General features: G+C 29.6%; 2 protein-coding genes across 2 annotated transcripts in view; both read right to left on the bottom strand.

The window, feature by feature from the left end:
• LOTGIDRAFT_157505 (hypothetical protein) overlaps positions 1–8,839 on the bottom strand; it is a gene marked incomplete at both ends in the record, with an annotated part of 32,436 nt that extends 23,597 nt beyond the window's left edge. The window contains 10 exons of the mRNA XM_009049712.1: positions 1,028–1,090; positions 1,464–1,579; positions 1,749–1,876; positions 2,135–2,176; positions 2,390–2,531; positions 5,885–5,991; positions 6,528–6,648; positions 7,447–7,666; positions 8,247–8,319; positions 8,802–8,839. Of these exons, the coding sequence (XP_009047960.1) occupies positions 1,028–1,090; positions 1,464–1,579; positions 1,749–1,876; positions 2,135–2,176; positions 2,390–2,531; positions 5,885–5,991; positions 6,528–6,648; positions 7,447–7,666; positions 8,247–8,319; positions 8,802–8,839 (1,050 nt within the window). The remainder of the gene's footprint in view (positions 1–1,027; positions 1,091–1,463; positions 1,580–1,748; positions 1,877–2,134; positions 2,177–2,389; positions 2,532–5,884; positions 5,992–6,527; positions 6,649–7,446; positions 7,667–8,246; positions 8,320–8,801) is intronic.
• Positions 8,840–12,017: 3,178 nt separating this feature from the next.
• LOTGIDRAFT_157504 (hypothetical protein) lies at positions 12,018–16,329 on the bottom strand (the record flags this gene model as incomplete). Its single annotated transcript, XM_009049711.1, has 4 exons — positions 12,018–12,062; positions 12,311–12,401; positions 13,013–13,086; positions 15,907–16,329. 4 exons carry the CDS (start codon positions 16,327–16,329, stop codon positions 12,018–12,020), a joined length of 633 nt encoding a protein of 210 aa, XP_009047959.1.
• Positions 16,330–18,304: the final 1,975 nt, after the last annotated feature.

The raw sequence follows: 18,304 nt of genomic DNA, 5'->3' as shown, positions 1-18,304 counted from the left end.
AATGAGTTTGATACAAAAGAACAACAGAGAGAAGACGATATTTTCTAGGCTATGTAGAAAGGAAGAGAATTACAACAATGATTGCTGAAATAAGATAATTATTTTCTCTAAATTAATTCAAATTCCACAGCACTTTATAACTTCGACACCTTTTTTGCACATTCCAAAAAACTTAAACAATCAGCTCCTTTTATGTAAGAAGTCACCTTATCTCACTATTGAGTTTGACAACAATGTAGACAGAAGTTGGAAGTTAGACAGAAGGGTTCACTTGTGGGAAAAGTTTACTAGCACAATGTTAATAGCAAAAGCCAGAAGGAAATAGCAGAAAAGGATATAGTGGTCTAAATGATAACAACTTTATTCCAGGTAACCATAATGATTTTTTAAACTTTGAATCCAACATCCAGCTGAGTACTTAATAGAACATACCAATAGTCTTCATATTTCTGGGTATAAGTATACAAAATGCTGGTATTATCAATTCATTAGTTAAGAAGTTTTACTGTCTTTACTTTCCCTTTTATTTTTTTCTTGATTGCTGTCATACTGGAAGTTGGATTTGCATTTGTAATACATGTAGCTTGAGTAGAGCTAAACTGATACAACGAAGAATTAGACCACCATATTATTCCCACTTATTAAAACAGAATTTTCATGTGCAGAAAGTCTTCTGATCTGTTCAAAATAAAGCTTTATCAATATAGTGTCAATTAACTTGAATTCAAACCACAATAACACAATGTCTCCATGATGAAATGATAAGAAAAACTGGCTAAGATTGAGAGTTCACAACTCCGAGACATAAAGAAGTCAACTTTCTCTCATAGGTTCAACTTCAAATAAACATTCAACAAAACTGATTGAAAATAAGAACCTCAAGTTTGCTGTGTTACTATAAAAATTGACATATTGGTATAAAAATAATTAAATATTGAATTCAACATTATTATGAACAGATAAGAAGTAAGTAGAAAAAGAGGCATGCTGCCAGTGCATGCAATATACATACAAATCTTTTATCTACCCCTTTAGTATCAGGTAACTTTACTTCTCCTCCAGCTTGTTCACACAAATAATGAAATAAATTCTGAAAAGAAAATAAAAAATATTCAGATTGGATTAATAAGATGGTTTGCTACCTTTGCTTCTAGTCAATTGGAAAACATATTACTTTTTTCTTCCAAATTTGCTATCTGAAAAACAAGGGCATTAATATTGAACGTGTCTCATAGAACACAGGCAATAAGACATAGAATGTTTTTTGATTTTGCTTGTATTTTCAGTAAGAATCATATCCCTGTTAATATAAACAATTTCACAAATTTCATTAAAATTCATCAAGAATTGTTGAAGAGACGGACATACATGTGTGATGTTAATATGTCCCACATTTATGTGAGGTATAAAAGTGAAATATTATCTTCTCTTGCAGAAATGATAATTCTTTTTTTTCAACAAACCTCATGAAGGCAGGTATATTGTACATGGTAAGGTGCAACTTTCTCTTCTCCTTTGATCTCAACACTAATATGTAATCTGATAGCACCTGACACAGCTGACTTATCTGTTCTCTTTTCTGTTTGAAAAAAAAAAAAACTTGACAGGAAATACTTTCATCTCAGATCTTATCAATGCATAGATACATAATTCTTATATGATTGACCATCATAAACAACAGTGCCATATATAGCTTAAACTCTATCTGTTGTCATGGAAGAGAAAGTTTAACAAAAAACTACTCTTACCTAAATTATACCACACATCCATTTCACCACTCAAAGTTCTCACTTCAATAATAGTTTGACCAAGAAAATCATCTGATTCCCTTGTCAATTTTTGACGTAATTTCGATTTTAAATCATTATCTTCATCCCTGTTAATTAAGATTTATTCATTGAAAAAATATAGCTTAAAATATATCCCAGATGCGGTCAGGACTCTTTGTATTAGTCATGTCTGACAAGAGCAATGTGTAAGTTTGTTTTAAGTTAATCTGAGCATTATTTATTATTTCATATTAGTCTGTATGCTGGGGTGATTTTTTCGCATGCTAAGTTAAATTTATAACCAAGTATCTACACCAACAAAGAGAAGTTTAATCCTCCATTCTCTGAAATCTTAATATACATACCATACTCGCACTTTTATTCTATCTGAAGAATTATGGCACTCACTGAAATACAAGACATTTTACTTTATGAAAAATAAATCAATGTATTTCATAGTCTGAAATAATTTCAATGGAAAAAACATTATTATTGCTTTGTCATTCATCTTAAATGTTTATTACTAACAGTATTCAGATGTTTTATAGCATTTCTTTATTCAATCCTTAGATTCTACATGCAAACACAATGAATGAAGTGGTTGATTTATGTTAACTTACAAATAAAATTTTTCTGTCCAAACTGGATTTAGATCCTGTGGTACTGTTTTGGTTCTTTTCTTGACTTTTCCTACTTGAACAGTGACATATGGATCACTAGTACCAGTTTTATCTTTTCCTATTAGACCTTGAGCGGATATCACTGTAACCAACAGAAGTCAAATATCAGTGAATAATTTTGAAATATCACATATCAGGAATGCAAAGACTAATATAGTTTGATATCTTGTATATAGAATTCCTAAATCATTTTTAAAAAACATTCAAATTAGCATGAAATGGCAAACAGTTTCTACGAGCACAAGCACTTTACAGATGCATATGCAATAAAGTTCTTATCATGTCTGCATATTCATGAGTGTATCAATTCAAAAGTATTTATCTACTATTACTTCCAATTATTGTCATTATAAAACTTCAACAATAACAGTGTGTATTATGACTGTCACTTTCTCCCTAATAAGGGTAAATATCTTTTTTTTTTCATCTTCATATGTAACAATGAATTTAGAATAAGTCAGTATGAATTACAACCATTTAAAGCTATTTGGGTTATGCACATTCTTCACACGGGAGACTTGTCATGAATTATTGACAGTTATTCAGCAGTTTTGTAATAACAATATTATAACATATGCTACACATACTACTCTGTGATTTAATACTACTTTTAATTCAACATGCCTTTATAAATTGATTTATACATTCTAGAGGTTAAGCAAGTTAATAACTACATTATTAAAGACATGGTGACTGAGTAAAATGAATTAATCATTTCTTGTTAATATTCAAGTTTAATAAATAAAGGTATAAACAACTAAAGTTAGATTGCCAGGCAAGGCAAACATACACCCACACAGCCTCTTTGTTGAATTCTTAGATTCAAAGAGCAACATGAACCATAATGATTAATCTGTCAAGTTTCTATTCAATACTCAGAAAATATTATTGCAAAAGTAATCAACTCCATACTCAAGATATTTTCAATTCCAATGTTAACACCAAGTTTCAAATCAATTTAAAATTGCAGCTTCTATTGTACTTATTTTGTGCAATTTAACTTTTTGTGGGCAATAACTCCAAAACTGTTCACCAATTATCGTTAAATTCCAAAACATTCAACTATCAATATATATATGATCAGACAAAGATTATTCATCGAAAAATCTTTAAATTCAATCTCGCTAAGATATCATCAATATACATGATCACTCCAAATTTTATTTAAATCAGATTAAAACTGTAGTCTCTATAGACCTCACTAAAAACACATTTGACGCATTTCGACTAAGTCAAGGGCAATAACTCAAAAAAGTTCGTTGAAAAATCGTCAAATTTAAAGTTGTCCAAGATATTATCAATATATATGATCACACCAAATTTCATTTAAATAGGATTAAAACTGTAGCCTCTATTGCACTAACAGACAAATTTTGACAAGTCAAGGACAATAACTCAAAAAACTCTCACCAATGTGAGATCACACCAATGTTGACAGATGGACCGATGTAACGGTAATATAGTCTACTTTTCCATGAGGTTTTTGATAAAAGGTTACATATGTGATTACAACAATAGTTACAACTGCCAGGTCCACTATTCATTACAATAACAAAACAAATACATGAATATACACAGAAAAAGACAAGATACACAATATACTAATGTTCACCACAACATCTTTTAACTCTAGGACTTTGTACTTTGGAGAAGTCATACTCTCTCCTAAAATCAAAGTTATAAAACTACAAGCTTACAATAATTATTGTGGTAAGGCTTTATCTTAACTATTATTCCCATTCTATTCTTTAAGACTAATTGTTTGATAAGCTAATACTTTTTCTTGCAGTAACTAATATTGTCAGGCACAACAGTCATTATATAGTGGGTAGGCTGAGGGGTATTTTAAATTCAAGATTTAGTGGAAGCTGTTGATGCCTTACATAAAACACAGTCTAAATCCACTTGCTGTGTTTCTAATCGCAAAGGGGAATCAGACTTAAGGCACTTAATCAATTGGAAAATGAAAATCCAAAACACTACCAAATTTTTCTACTACCACATAAACACATTATTACAACAGCATTCGAAGGAAGTTTGGTATTTGGTACTTCTTTCACTTCAGCCTCTTCAACCTTCATCATTGAAAGGGTAAATCAGGTTGAAAATCCATAGGTATTATGTTAGTCTTTGACTGAATTGAACCCTGGATCTTCAGACAAGCATAGTCAAATTTTGTTCATTATTTGCGTGCCTCTGACCAAGTGTTGGTAATATAATAACAAACAAGAGTAAATAGTCATACAAAATATGGAGAGTAGAGAGTCAAAGAATTATTTAATTTTTATACAATGTCACCTATGTCTGTTGATAAGTTTTTTTTTTAAATATATAACCGAGATATTTTTCATCCCAACACAAACAAATTAAATCAATTGCAAACCAGACTTCTTACAAAATTCTCTATAATTTCAGAAATTATTAAAATATACAAGAAACAACATTCCTTATTGTAATCATCGCCCAGAGAAATAAATTCAACTAAACTCCTATATTTAGTTTTATAGAAGGGTGTCTACAAGATTTTTAAGTCAAATCTTTGTAAAACTCAATACCAACCAAGCATGTATCTAAAAACTAAAATATTAAAAACAATGATCACAGAATATCAATAGACCAGTCTTCATATCTCTCACAATTAGGTCATGTCAAGTCAAAAATTAGGTCATGTCAAGTCAGAAATTAAGTCATGTCAAGTCAGAAATCAGGTCATGTCACGTCAGAAATTAGGTCCAATTAATAATTAACCTTTCAGAATTAGTTAAAAACACCATAGCCCAAATAACATCAGGAATATACCTGTTATGGCTACTTTAGCTGACCATTTAGATGTTCCATCAGAGACAATTTGCATGGCAGCTTTCATATGACCAGCATGCAATGTGGGATCAATTTCAAACATTTTTCTGAAATAAAATATCTATACTACAACACTATACAACATAAAAATTAGTTTAAAAGCAGTAAAAACAGAAAAAATAAATAGTTACATTTACAAACAAGAATGCTGGGCATAAGAATGTATTCTAGTACATTGAATTTTCTTCTGCCCAGTTAGTGGTTATTTTTAGTCTAATTATTTCCAAATATTTTCAAAAACACAAGCGATTGAAAAAAAATCTAGTTCCATTTCCCTATTCTTTTGTTATTTTAAATAACATGCAACTAAGTACACGATGTCTGAAAAAATCATTCCAAAAATAATTTATTAACCTCTATCAAACTGTCTAAAGTCAAAATCTTTAAAATTCATGCAACAAGAGAAAATTGATTTTATAGAAATAAATAGATATAAAACAACACAAAAAAATCATAAAATGCAATAAAAATAATCTACTGTGTTAATGGTCAAGAAATAGAAATATTCAAACAGGAATCATGCTGGATGATACAAATTGTGCTAAAAAAGGATTGGCTGACTGTTCCTACACTCACCAGTTATGGCAATTTTAGCTGACCACTTAGATGTTCCATCTAGAACACTTTGTTTAACTGCCTTCATGTGGCCTGAATGGGATTTCCTATCCACACTAAACACTTGCCTAATAGAATGAGATTAAGAGAGTTGTATAGATTTTTTTTATTTCAGCTTCCCTTTTCTAACACTGAATATTTTACATGACACCGTTGCTTTCTTCAATACTAAATATATATGAAACCATTTCCCCAACACTGATAAATAATTAGCTATTAATTAAGAATTGAACATCTATAAATATACACCCACTTTTCCACAGTAAAATAATTGTGTTGAGTTCCATGTATAAAATAACTCAAATGACTACAAATCACTTAAAATTCATGAGCTGTAACTTTTTAAATATTCAAGGTCTCAAACTGCCCAAAAATTCACCTGATCATCAATTTGTTTGGAAAATAGCAATATGTGCAGAGGTTGGTCTTGATCTTATCAGGAAGAGGATTTCTCTCATGTTACCCCCATCCCCTTAAACAAGGAATTTAAGTTGCTGAATTAGCAGTTTTAGCTATTAAGCTCTAATTGAGATGTGTATATCCAATGATAGATATTGCATAATATAATGATTTCATGTAGTCGTAAATACCAAACAAACTCTACCTGATTAATTCAAATATTTCTGGTTTATTTTTCTCTCTAATTTTCATTCTCTCCTTCATGTCCATAATAATTGTGTGTGTTTTATCACCTTCCCCATGTTTAGAAGACTTTTCTGCTGCCCCTATTGAAATAATAAAATATAACGGTAGAATGCATGGAGAGAAAAATTATTAAACGAACAGTCCTTTGATAGAATGATGTGCCCACAAAGCTACAAATTTCATGCCAGCTTTTACATTTTCTACATACATCTTATGTTCGGTGGCACAGCCAAGGAGAGTGGAGGATTCAACCTAACCACTTATAAACCAAGCCACTGGAATATGACTGTTTAGACTGTATTTAGTTAACTCACTGAGCAATTGCGGCTCCCAAGATGAAAGGGTAGGTAGAAGAGTGATTGATATTTATGAATTAAAGAGTAAATAAATGAATTGTTTTTGTTAAAAATTTAATTCCTGATCAAAAGTGATTACTGATTTTCAATTATACATCATCCTCTTTCAATTGTTTATTATTTGTTGCAAGTCATTCTAATGAGAGTGTATATCACATTTTATAATCAATGTATAAGGATGTAGCATTTTACTAGATATATTGAAAAAAAAACTACAATCAAATATCAATCAAAATATTTGGTATAATTTCATTTGGATATTTCTATTTTAAAAGTCTTGTGTATGATGGTGAAAATCTAATATTAATTCAAGATGATATATAACATTATAAATGGTATAGTAAAAATAGTTCCCCGAAACCTAATACTGAAAAATCATACAATTTTGAAATAAAATGAGGTCTTGTGCCACGCAAAATGTAGTTGTTGTTTCTATTGGTATCTGTTGGATTCGTTTTACATTGCCAACATAACAGATATATTTGAACCACATAATGTAATACAGTATATACCACAACTCACTTTGTAAGCAGTCAGCATTGAGCAAATCTTTACACTTTTCATGACATTTAACTCCACATTCTGTACACCTGACACCCTGTCTAGCCAGACCCCATAACAAACCTTCACACTCAAAACAATAGGTTGGTGATGTGGCAGACCAAACAACAAAATTATGAGGTCTGGTACTTGATATTGGGTAGATTAATGCTTGTAGGGTTTTCTTATATACATGCATTTTCTGAAAGATAATAAATGTTTTTAAAGAACAGTTCTAAAAGTATGGTAAACAATAAAAACCTAGCATACAATTTTTCAGTATTCTAGACATTGAATTTTGTTTCAGGAACCAATTATATGTTGTATAATTAATGGTGTCCATATTTTAATATCATTCCTGAACATCACTATATTTTGTATTTCAACATTCTTTTTGACCAAACCACATTTCTTGACAAAAAAATCTTTCCAATGAAAGTTCATCAGAATTGACATTTAGAAAAAAATATTATGTCAAAATCTAAAAAATCTATGTAATCATATTCAAGGTCAAAAATGATTTTACCAGGCCATAGGAGTTTCCCCATCCTTAATTATGCCAATCTTTGACCAAGATTTTTGATTAACAGAATTGTCTTGCCTGTATGGATTTTTATTATCTCATTTGTATTTGTATTATTTACAAAAATTATTGTAACAGTCATAAACATTGATAATTCTAGATAATATTTATAAAACTGATTCTACATATTTCTTTCATGTAAAGTTTTAATAAGGCAGTTTGGAAAATGAAGTTTTTTTGCATATTATTAATGACTTACTAGCTCTTCATCATTTAAAGACTGTCTTGCTACCATGGCTGATGGCACTCCAGCATTTCGTTTGGCTGCCATGCTCTGAAATACAATACATTTGTTTAAATATAAGTTAAAATAAATAAAGAAAAAAATATTTGTTAAACTGTTAAAAATTAGTACACGTATATTGTTAATAAAATATTACAGATGGATAAAAATAAATTTCTACCATGTCATTCTGTATGTACAATTGATATTAATTTCTTATCTAAAAACATACAGACATACATAGAATCATACCATGATGTGAATAAACATGGGCTAAACATTTTGGTCAATTAGAAATTTAAAAGAAAAGTAAATTTCATGCAAAATTACTATACAACATAAAAGAGACAAGTTGTACTACAGATTGTTTCATGAACAAAATTTTGACATATTTGTAAAGCTTCTTGAAAATCAAGAACATTTTCTTTTGACTTGTGTACTCACAAATAATCAAAATCATGTTCACAATCTGTCTTTCCTCCAATAGTAGAATTTCTTTTATTCAAGTAAATTATTGAGCAGATCATCCACCTACTTGATGCTCTTGATATCTTATTTCTAATTTTCATCTAAATCATATTTTCATATCACATTTATTTTGTTAAAAGCATTAGGTACGTAGATGATAGATTTGTACAAGGATGTGCAGAAAGAAAACTTATAATAGTTACATGAAGAGATAAAAAAAATACATCTTTATATAAGTTAAATAGTACATTTACATGTTTTCGACTGACAAAACAGTTTGCATTTCTTTTGAAAGTATATCTATAAGATGACTGGCCAGACATGGTAACTGACAGCTGTCAGAAAAGATACAAGTAGTTTTGACAACTTAAACTTCATATTGAATCATTATGTTGTTCAAAAACTTTGAATGTTTTTTTATCCTAACAATTTACAATTAAAGTTCCTCAAAATCTTATAAAATCAATATAGTCAATACAAAAACATAAAATCAAAATCACACTGCTTTCAATCATCAACACTGCAGTCACTGTAGTGTTCATTGATCAAATTTGAACATGGAGGAGATATCAAGATTATAAGTGTGGCAAATCAAATTAAAAAAATTAAAAATGACACCTTTTTATATTGAGTTGCTTTCTGAGGTTGTTAGAGGAATAACTTGTTAATTTTGACAGATGCCTATAAAAATGTATTCCCTAGATCACAGATCACTCATTGAGATGATCATCTATATTTCTTCATTCTATTTAATTCTTGTTGAAACCAAAATTAATGTTATCACATGAATAAGATGACAAATTCAAAACTATGAGAAATTGATCCATATCTTAAACTAGTTTGGCTAATCGAAAAAGGTCAAGGATGTTGATAGTTTGAAATGTCATGAAAAATCATGATCAATATGTTCTTGTGCAAAAATAGTTTCAGATCAAAATGGATAATATATTTTACCAAAAGAGTCCAATGATACAATGTAGGGGAATATATTGAACCTGAAAATCTTCTACATTGTGATACATCATCCTGTTTTACATGCTTATATAATATTCATAATTACATGCAATGTTGTTTTTCTGTATGTACTAGCCTATATATATCTATAACTAATTAAACAATATGTGCCAGAAATAAAGTCACAGACAACATATACTGACATGTACTACAAAAACTAAAAAACTGACTGAAAATTATACTAAGTTTTACCTTTAACACCTGCAATATGATAAATAAAGGAAGAAGAACATTAATATTGATATTCAGGTAGCTGTTTAGATGTAACAGGATTGGAGAATAACCTGCATAATATTTTAGTATACCCTAATACTCAAGATAGCTTGCCAGTGATGGTAATACATGCCCACTATCAGCTTTGATTTTAAATAAAAAATATTTATGCAGTACAGTAACAATTACCTGTAGGCACTACTCAACTTTCAGTAATACACTTATATCAAACTTTTTAGGGTTATAATGAACAATATTACCATTCTTATGTCAAAATCCAGCCAGAATGATGCCTTTTAGTGTTTACAGGCTACATAATTGAATGCATATTCAAAAACAAGGGCCATAACTCATAAACTATTTCTTTTCACTTCAAATCAGGTTTATTTACGGGTGATAATAAACAAATTCATCGTCATCATGAACAAGGGCATTAACTTTTTACTTTTTTTTTCAATAGGGTTCATTCTTGAACCAATAATGAACAATTTCACCAAAGTTTGGTCAAAATCTGCCATGAATGTGTCTTCTAGAGTGTTTAAAAGCTAAAATTGAATGAGTTTTTTAGAACAAGGACAATAATAAAATTCTAATTTTTGTTTTTCTTCTGATTTACAATACGTTTCATCCTAAGATGATTGCAAACATTCAAACCAAGTTTCATTAAAATCCATCAAGAATTGTGTCTTCTGGAGTGAGACACCAATATACGCTCCACATTTCAGTCCATTTCTTACATTGATTATGTTGGACCACTTTTATGTGATGTACTGAACATGCATCCTAACTTCATGTGCAGAATAACTGTAGTCCAGCTTGTGTGTCTAAATTTTTAACATATTCAGATATTAACAGAATTATGTAAATGAAGAAACAGAAAATAGGCATAACCCTGTTCCCCAATCCCTTTAATATTGTTTATAAAAAAAAAAAAAAAAAAAAATCCAAACTTCCCAGTTACAATAAAATGATCGCATGGTAAATTGGTCAAAATCTTAATTGGTGAACAATTTTATTTAACAGAATTATGATTTGTTAACTAATAATTTAAAATAAGCTTTTCTATTAGGTTCAAATTCAAAATATAGTTTTGATTACATTTTCTTATAACAGTCATTGTAAAAAAAAGGAGTAATAGTCAATCACGATGTCAATGTTAAAAACTTCATCAAACTTGATATGAAGATCTTCTTTGAATTGAGATCATTCCAGAATTATTCTTACCAATCCTAGCTGAGTTAACTAGAACATTTAGGAACATTTATTGAAACCGCCAAAACTGTTATTTATTTGTCATAACCATCAGATCAAAGTGATTTTACATTTGATTATCAAGTTAAAGGAATATCAACTCTTAGGGTGAAAAAATGAATAAATATATATATATTCATCAACAGAATATCAAACAGCATACTCTGTATAATCCGATGTATATTGGGAACATAAAACAATGACAGATTAGCCAGTGTGTCAGAGTATGCGAAGCTCAAAAAAGTTTGAACATGTTCTACATGTTACATGTACTATTTATAGCTTATAGGGTTCAGAAAGCAATTTATTGTTGCTCAAACTGACCAAATTTCTAATAAATCTATAAAACTTTTTTTTGAACGTTTTTTAATAATCATTTAGTTATATGGAATATTACAATATAGAGGGATTCTGTTTTAAGTCCACTGATGAATTTTTATTCTTATTGGCAAATTTGGAACCTTCAAATTTTAAGATTCATTAGCATTTAGTATCATTTACAGGAATAATGGTCTTAGTGATTTAAGCAGTTTTTAACACAATTTTAATCTCACAGAACAGTGGTCTTCTTTTGATTCTATGACTTGATTAGTGGAGAAGGATGTCCATATCTAACTCATACCGCCAAGCCACCAAAGTCCAATGAAATTCTAAAGACTGACTATAAAAAAACAATGGCTCCATTTTTTGACCAATCATACCTTACTGTCAGAAACCGGAATTTTCTAGCTAAGACAATCAGAAATAGTGTCCATAGCTCATCATCGAAATTTGAGCCTTTAAATCCATGTGTGTCCAGAATTATACGGGTTTGAAAGTTAAAAAGACAAGTCTTTTTTTGAGACACTGTCATATATAGAAAACACATCTATAGAAATTGGAAAAAAAATTCCTACTTTGAGATAGTTTTGAATGAATTATGCAATTTTCATACATTTCTCATACTTCTGAAGACTATTTACATATATTCAACACTCGAAACCCCCAAAAATGGCATATCTGTCCCTTTAAATGCCTTTTGTCAAAATGAGAAATATTTAGAAACAAATGTTATAAAGTAAAAGCATTATCAAAATCTGAAAAAAGATACTCACCAACTCACTAACAAGTGGAATAGATTTCCGTCGCAGCTTGACTTCAGGCATACTGTCTATACTGGTGTAAAAAGGGTTGTGTTCTGGTGGCCTGGAAGCAGAATTAAAAATAGATATATATAAGTGGCATGGTAACAACTATAACAACAAATAAAATTTCTACACAAAAAACTATGGTATAATATTTTCAGTGTTGTTTGTAATTGGTCACATATTGTACTTTCTAGATATAAGATAGAAAGATATATCACTTTCAAGAAAAATAGACAGAAATCAAATAATAAAATAAAGTCAATACAGACAAAACATTTTTGATTTTTTCTGAATTCTATAGCCCCCACAAGTCTACCTCAATATTGGTAGAGCATGGGCCCTTTCAAAATTCTGACATTTAAGGCTAAACGATAATAATTAGCGTTTTTTAAAAATGATAGGGTTCAACTTTAGGTGGGCAATTCCATCATTTCTAGAATGTTAACTAGGTAATTGTTCTAGGTTAATATCAAAAAAATGTCATAGAAAAAGGGAGATGAATTTTTCTAGTTTCAATAGGTTATCTATATGCTATATTAGTAAATTACATAATTCTGTACTTGTGTAGGCTACTAGCAATAGTGGACCATTTGTTGTTTATAAGAAATCCAAAATTTCCATTCAGCCTAATAGGATGAGAAATTAAAATAACATAATATATCATATTACCCTCCATTTGCATGATGTGACCAGGAATATTTATCTCTGTATCCATCTTCATGATCTCCCATCATTGAACCACTCTACAAATAAATAGCAGACATAACTTTCAACAAATATCTAACCAATAGCATGTATTCAAACATAACAATTACAAAGATAACATACCAGGGTTTTCACACAGCAGCTTTGTTTTAATTTTCAAACATTATAAAGAACCATTATCTATTGAGGACAAAATAGTCCAATAAAAATATTAGTATGTGCACATTCAAAAAACTATTGTTAACTTTGAGTAAGCTTTCTGATGATACATGTGATTCTTTAGGATGTACACATGCTCTTTATTTTGGTAAATTGTTATTGGTACATTGTTCACCATCCTATTGATCAACTGTACTATAGTACCTTAGTCTCAGGAACAGGTATAGATTAGCTAAGCTTTTCAATAATGATTTTCATACCTCACCAATGAGCCTTCTTTTCCAAATGTATGGATACCTGCACTTGAAATTACATTCAGACTTCACCATGTAGGTGAACAGTCAAATTCATAAATTGATTTTGTTTCCTAACCTTTGCTGTCATTTAGATTAAGGATAAAAACTATAGACCTAATCAAAAAGACATAATTCATGCAGTGGAAATCAGTGAAGATCGAAAAAGAAATACCCCTTTCGCACTGCAAAAATAATTTGGTTCTATCCAGTTGTATCCGAATAACTTCCGGTTGCTTTCGCACTGGCAAAAAAACTTATTCGGTTATAACCAGAAGTTATCCAGAGAGAATATCTGGATTTCGTCTGGATACGATCCAGATAAGTGGCAGTGCGAAACCAAACAAGAAGTTATCCAGATAAGTTTATCTCGTGGAGTGTCACATGTATAAACACTTCAAAATGGCTCCTGTTGGCGTTATAATGATATTTGACGATCACAAGAAAAGGATTAATAAAGTACACGAATTGTCTAGGAAAAGAATAATATATATCAGAAGAGGAAACGGAAAATGCTTTTGTCAACTGTGGGTGCAATCTAGGTCGGAATGGTGGATGAGAGCTGGCATCATTAATCTGAACAAATACGTATAGACCTATATGAAAGTTCTGATATTTTAACCTCTCAGTGCCATTCGCTTGGCAATAGTTGAAAAAACACCGAATTGAATCAAACTGAATCAGATTTTTCTATTCGGTTATAACCGAATTCAATAATTCAGTTGTGCAGTGCAGTTCTTGTTTGATGCATATTTGAAGCAGTCATTCATTAGCAGTTCTAGTACTTTTGAAGACTATTTACATATGTTCAAAGCACAAACCAATACATGAAAATGGCCATTATTGCCTTTTAAAGTTGCATTTTTTGAGAAATATTTCAAGAATGCTGATATCCTAAAATTATGCAATTGATCTTAGAAGTACATAAAATTGATAATATTATTGAATACATGTTGGTCTGCTTCAGAGTACCAAGTAACTTGTAATATAGATAGATGTCCATATATTAATTAAAGTCACAAAAATTCTCAAATTTATAAGATACATTCTACAATAAATGATTTTACAAAAAATGTATTAAATTATTCAAAGTATTTAAATTAGCTTGACTTAGATAACACAACATCTATTCTATTAGAGTTCATATGTTACATCATCTGTCATTTGGACATGGTGGTTAAATTGAGTCAATTCTACTCTAAATATAAATGAGATTATTATCAATTGAATAAAAATTAGTATTAAAAACGTTAAATAAATTATACTTTGAACAAATTGAAATTCATTCAATTTTGTTTACTTTGTGTTGCGTATGCATTTGTTCTTTTTTTTGCAAATGAATATTTTTATTTTTTCAATTTTTCTCTCACTAATTTGAAGTAATGCTGTGATATCTTCCATTCCTATTGAAGATACAGTAAATTGTTATTAGAGGAATTTTGAATTTCACTTTTTGTCACAATTTGAGGACTTGTAAGTGTGATTTTGATCCAATGACAACAATAGTTGTCCTGTTTTTACTTCCAGTTTATAGTTTTAAGAGATTTAACGTTGCAGGGTTCTATATAAACCTTTTCAACACTAGCAACTGGTTTATCAGCCACATAATTACACAAAATTAACCCCAAACCACCCTATTCCCTAAATTACCAAGTGACTTCACAAAACATTAAAGTCATAAGCTTAAAGTTATATTACTTGGAGTTCGGGGTATAGGTTGAAGCAAAAATTTCTTCTCTTTTCAACTTTGTATATCAATAGAAATTTTAAAAATAAAACTAATGAATTATGAAATTCTAAATTTTAACTGACTATTGTAACATGAGACAGATGATCAATAATATTTTACATGAATATGATAGGTTAAAGAATATGATAAGAGATTTATTGAGCAACAAATTATGCTTTAAGCGATCATGAGAACTTGATAGCAATCTAAGACAATATGAAATGTGTTTAAACGACTGGACAGTATTGAGATTTATGAAAAAAAACAGTCTTAGTTTATTATTTTTAAATTAATGTGTCTGTAAAATACTTTATGAAATCAATCACAGTTTAAGCGAAAAAGCAAATCAATGCAAAGCTCAATGATCAAGTTTTACTTTTATTTATATGATTAAGTGTTACTTTACAAAGAAGTACAGTGTAATAAGTATGAAAAGTCCACAAGGCCGCAAAACTCTCTGGCTTCTTAGTCAAAGTACTCATCCTATCAAAATACAAATGGCCTTCTATGTCAAAATAAAATTGTTCAATACTTCTAGTATACAGGCATAGATATGATCAAAATATCATTTTATAAAGTGAAAGCTGCTGAGATCGATATTCTTTAAAATCATATTTCTACATCAATAACCTCTATTAGCATATTTGTTCATTGGAAAAAAATATTCAGATACAAACCTCTGTGTAGTCCCCAATGGTGTAAATATTATTTTCAGAAAACACATCATTTGTAACATCCTCTTCACCTTGTCCAGAATCACCAGTTACTGATTTACCACTACTAGCCACACTACTCAATGACTTTTTAGAATTACTGTTTCCCTTTTGCATATCACTTGATACACCTTCAAATTGATTTCCCACACATTCATTGTTTTGTTCAATAATTTTTTGCCAAACAGGAACATTTGATTGCTGAATAATTGTAGAATCTGTTTTTATCAAACTCCATCTAGATTGTTCCAGTTTCAAATTTCCTGTCTTGTCATCAGTCAGACTATTTAAACGTTTTATTTCTTCATAATCATCTATTTCTTCTGCTTCTTTTTCACCCATTAAAACGTTTACCTCACTTTGAATTTTATCAAGAACTCCTCCCATTTCCAAATCATTTATCATTAGTCGCTATTTTGTTCTCTGTATGATTCTAAAAACAATTCCTTAGAGCTGAAGCAAGAAATGTTGTTTCCTCTGTTGATGTTTAATTATAAGTATTTAACACTTTATCAAGGTGAAAATTAGTATTTGTTGCCTTAGATATGATACAGGGAAAGACTCTATGACAATTTTGTAACCTAGTTTCAAATTTTGCATCAGTCTTGGACATTTTTGGCAAGAATTAAAAAAAACTTGTAACACCAAACATTTTTTTAGATCTGATGAAACTCAGCCTTAAAATCCACAAAGACTATCCTTACCTTAGTACACACCTACACACCAAGCTTTTCTGTCAAAAGTTTTTCCTATGACATGATCTTATTAAATGGACAGAAACAATGACAACATCAAATGACTATTCTGCGTCTGCATTAATTATTCATATTAAAGGGGCATTCTGCTTTCCTTATAAAACATTTTCATTATAAAAAATCTGAAAATATTTCTAAAGTATGCTATCTATATCAATGTATCTACTTGATCTAACTGAATTTCTTTTTTAAAAGTGTTTAAAACAGAGAGTACTAATTAATAATTGTTCAGTTTGACCTAGTTTCAGTGTAAGGCTTTATAATGGCTAGATGTTATTAGCTGAAATCTTTAGAGTATGTTGGAGAGATTTCTCTATATTTAGGCGTTAATTTTACTTAAATCCATACAGTAGTTTTCTTACAGCTTCTAAAAAACATTACGAACTTAAAAACCTTACATAATGTTTTTAAATAATTATGGCGTTCAAAATTAATGTCTGGATTTTTTAGTTAAAACTTTCAGATATGTTAAAGGAAACTTTTCTCTATATTTTGGTGTATAGTTTCGACCTACAAACTATATCTGTAACTATAAGAGATTCTAAAGGGAAATAAGTGACACAGGCAAATGTGATTTTTAGAAATTAGAACTTAAAAGTTTAATAAAGATAGCTTGCGAGGAAAGGTAACATATGCCCACTGGCAGCTGTCAGAAATGATAATATAGTCTTTAGAGACTAAATTACGAATTTTCTTATATTAAAAAATTTATTAGTTTGAATTCAATTATATATATATTTACTTCCAGTTATTTATGCTGAGTAATTCCACAAAATTTTTTAAAATCAATATCAATAACTCAAATTCATCAAATTCATCAAATTATTAAATCACACAGCTCTAATATCAAGGGCAAAAAATTGTTAATATTGAAATTATTGAAAATTCAAACTTGACAAAGATCTCATCAATATAAATAAAATGACGTAAAACTCCATTCATTTCATTTCATTCATCATAAAAGCACATGAAATCTGTAGTCCCTATTGTGTTTATGAACAAATTTTGAAGCATTTTATCTAACAATAAATCAAAAATTGTCCATTGAAAAATTGTCAAATTCAAACTTAACCAAGATCTCATCAACATACATCATCACATCAAGTTTAATTAAAATCGGTTGAAAACTGTAGTCTCTATTGTGTTCACAAACAAATTTTGGCGCGTTTTTCCTAAGTCAAGGGCAATAACTCAAAAAATATTCATCGAAAAATTGTCAAATTCGATCTTGACCAAGATCTCATCAATATACATCATCACATCAAGTTTCATTAAAATCAGATAAAAACTGTAGTCTCTATTGTGTTCACAGACAGACAGGGGTGACAGCAAATAACGTTTTTGTTGATTTATCCCAAAATATTGTAAGATATAGTTATACACTGAGATATATCCCAAGATATTGTAATACACTGAGCCCAAGATGCTGCAAGATATAGTTATACACTGAGATTTATCCCAAGATATAGTTATACACTGAGATTTATACCAAGATATTGTAAGATATAGTTATACACTGAGATTTATACCAAGATATTGTAAGATATAGTTATACACTGACATTTATCCCAAGATATAGTTATACACTGACATTTATCCCAAGATAT

Source organism: Lottia gigantea, assembly GCF_000327385.1.
Source record: "Lottia gigantea unplaced genomic scaffold LOTGIsca_14, whole genome shotgun sequence".
Classification (NCBI taxonomy): domain Eukaryota; kingdom Metazoa; phylum Mollusca; class Gastropoda; family Lottiidae; genus Lottia; species Lottia gigantea.
The sequence above is the reverse complement of the archived record's forward strand: the minus strand, read 5'-3'. Positions and strand labels throughout refer to the sequence as shown.